The sequence below is a fragment of the Manihot esculenta genome, chromosome 8, assembly GCF_001659605.2.
Source record: "Manihot esculenta cultivar AM560-2 chromosome 8, M.esculenta_v8, whole genome shotgun sequence".
NCBI lineage: Eukaryota > Viridiplantae > Streptophyta > Magnoliopsida > Malpighiales > Euphorbiaceae > Manihot > Manihot esculenta.
This window is the reverse complement of record NC_035168.2, coordinates 4,296,941-4,299,427: the sequence shown is the minus strand read 5'-3', so window position 1 is coordinate 4,299,427 and position 2,487 is coordinate 4,296,941. Positions and strand designations below refer to the sequence as shown.

Here is a 2,487-nt window from a genome sequence, read left to right as displayed (position 1 = left end):
AAAAAAAAAAATTAACGCTCAAATAAATGATTAAATTGTTCATCCTCTAGTCTTTCCTTTACTCTCATTTACATTGTTTACATCGCCATCACACTCCTTCCCGCATTTGAAATTCTTGATTGTTTTTGCCTCTCTGCATTAATGGCGAAGGTGGATCGTTAGCTCATTCTGAACATCTCCAGTAAGGAAATACCATTTATTTCAAATATAATTCTATAGATCAAACCAAAGATACAATCTTTCAAACCAAATTTCATAAGTAGAAAAACAAACTGAAAATAAGAAAGCAGTTGCAGATATATAAATATAAACATCGGGAGGTGCTTATTAAGATCAGTTGAATGAAAAGCCTCCCAAGATTGTTCCCAGCAGAATCTGTCCTGCTTGTTGAGCAACACCATCCACTACTCCTTTCATAAAAATCCCCATCAAATTGTTGTCCATGGTGTTGTTTGTTCTTGGAGGCTGATGAAAATATTGACCAGAACCAGGTAGAACTGGCACACCTGCTGTATAATAACCACCCATTTGATGAACAGGTTGAGATCTACTAGAGGAACCCACCACTGGAATCAGATTACCAGAAGCTGAGATTGATGGGCTCCAGATTTGCTGGTGTGTTGCTGGCATAGTTAATGAAGGAACACGATGAACAAGACTTGTGGATGCCGCTGATAATTGAGGAGGAACACTTCGAGATCTCACCAGTTGGTGATCTTGTTGCTCAGGGGGCATCTGTTGGATCCCTGAGGCAGCCTTGGTTTGGATGTTGCAAATAGCACAGTTCAAGTGAGCATCGAAGTTACAAAGCTCACAGCGATACAGCCAGTGGTTTGAGCCAGACCCTTTACAAATATCGCACTGAAATGCCTTCTTTTGATAGGGAGGTGAAAAACAAAGCGAGAGAGTGTGATGATGAGAATTAATATTGACAGAAGGCGGCATGTGAGCACAAAGAGTATGAAGATCAAGCTCACACTCTTTACAATGGTAACAAAAGCCTTTGCCATGGTCTCCGCAGGCGTTGCACTTGAAAGCACCTCCGTCATAGACCGGAGATGAAAGTAGAGTCAGGTTGTGTTGTGGATCAACCTGGTGCTTCTTGTTTTGTGGCATCTGTGAACAAGCTTTGTGAAGATAGTAGTTGCATGAACTGCACACGTACATCCACCCAGAGGGCAGAAGCTTGCAAGCAGCACAGGTAGCTGATCCATTGGCGATCTGAGAATTGAAATTTTGAAGTTTCAAGACATGTGGGTGACTGAAATGTTGCAGAGTTGGATCAATATCAAGCCTACCCATTTCCTCCTAAGTGCAGAATTGATTAATCTCTACACAATCTTTCTTCATTTGTAGATTAATTAACAGATAATACAAACTGCTGGCTTGACATGCATTTTTTATATTAAACAAGATGTGAAAACATTTTTTGGAAGCTAGCCTAGGCCTAGCGATTTTTACACAAGAGTGATGTATTTTGTCTCGCACCTGACTCTATTCACACGGTTTTTCTTGTTAAAAATGTTAAATTATCCACTATAAATCCAAGGAGGGCAGCATCAGTTGAGAGGAGATTTTGAGGTTGACTATTATTGGTTATTTAAGTCGAGGAAAGTTTGCACTGCACCGTGAGCATCGAGCTCGTCAATGCACAGTTTTTGCAGAGAAAACAATACTGTTAGACAAATTAATCTTCTTATTATAGTATATGTCATTAATCTCCTTGATTTTTTTTTTTTAGAAAAAAAAAACAAAACGATAATGATAAATTATGAGGGACGGCATAATATATATACAATTTTCTCCATATATATATATCATTATGTAATTGTCAATATATTACATAAATTATTTTGAATTACCAAAGCATTTGAGCTTAAACCTGGTTAGACAAGGGCAGATTAATTTGGAATTTGCAAGGTTTATTGTCATAGGACAGGAATTACTTACACCAGAAATAACCAAAATTTGTAGAAGCTATTTGATTTCCAGAAGTTATGGATAGTGATGACCACTGGATTTCTTCATCCCGGTCTGGGGCCAGACCCATAACGACAGCCCATCACTTGAAAACCCTATGGTCTCTTGAATGAACTAGGACCAGCCCGCTCAGCCTTAAGACTGAGGTCCATTCCGACCCCCAGTCAGACCGGCCCAGCCCAGTGGGGCCTGAGACCGGATCTCCACTTGGATCAGCCCACTTCTCTCCAACCCTGTCATGAGAAGAAAGGACAATAGGCCTGGTCACTTCGCAACCCTATCCACTCACGCGCCGGAGGGAATTAAATGGCCGCCTGACACAGAGAGGGTCGCCGCATTATCCGTACATACGGACCCATACGACAGCAAGTGTGGTCCTGTGGCAGAAAGGTCGTGACACGCCAAGGGAAGGGTGGGATAAAAAAGGGAGACACCCTCCTCACAAACTAAGTTTTGTTTTTAAGCTTAGAGAACGCTTTGTAAACTCTATTTTCTGGATCTCAGATT

At 40.9% G+C, this 2,487-nt stretch overlaps 1 protein-coding gene across 1 annotated transcript; it reads right to left on the bottom strand.

The window, feature by feature from the left end:
• Positions 1-1,372, bottom strand: LOC110621737. Its single transcript, XM_021766022.2, has one exon. The coding sequence runs from the start codon at positions 1,300-1,302 to the stop codon at positions 334-336; it is 969 nt and encodes a 322-aa protein (XP_021621714.1). The 5' UTR covers positions 1,303-1,372; the 3' UTR covers positions 1-333.
• Positions 1,373-2,487: the final 1,115 nt, after the last annotated feature.

What these genes read in the sequence shown, in the direction of transcription:
- LOC110621737 (XM_021766022.2), bottom strand. Translation starts at nt 1,302, where the DNA reads ATGGGTAGGCTTGATATTGATCCAACTCTGCAACATTTCAGTCACCCA.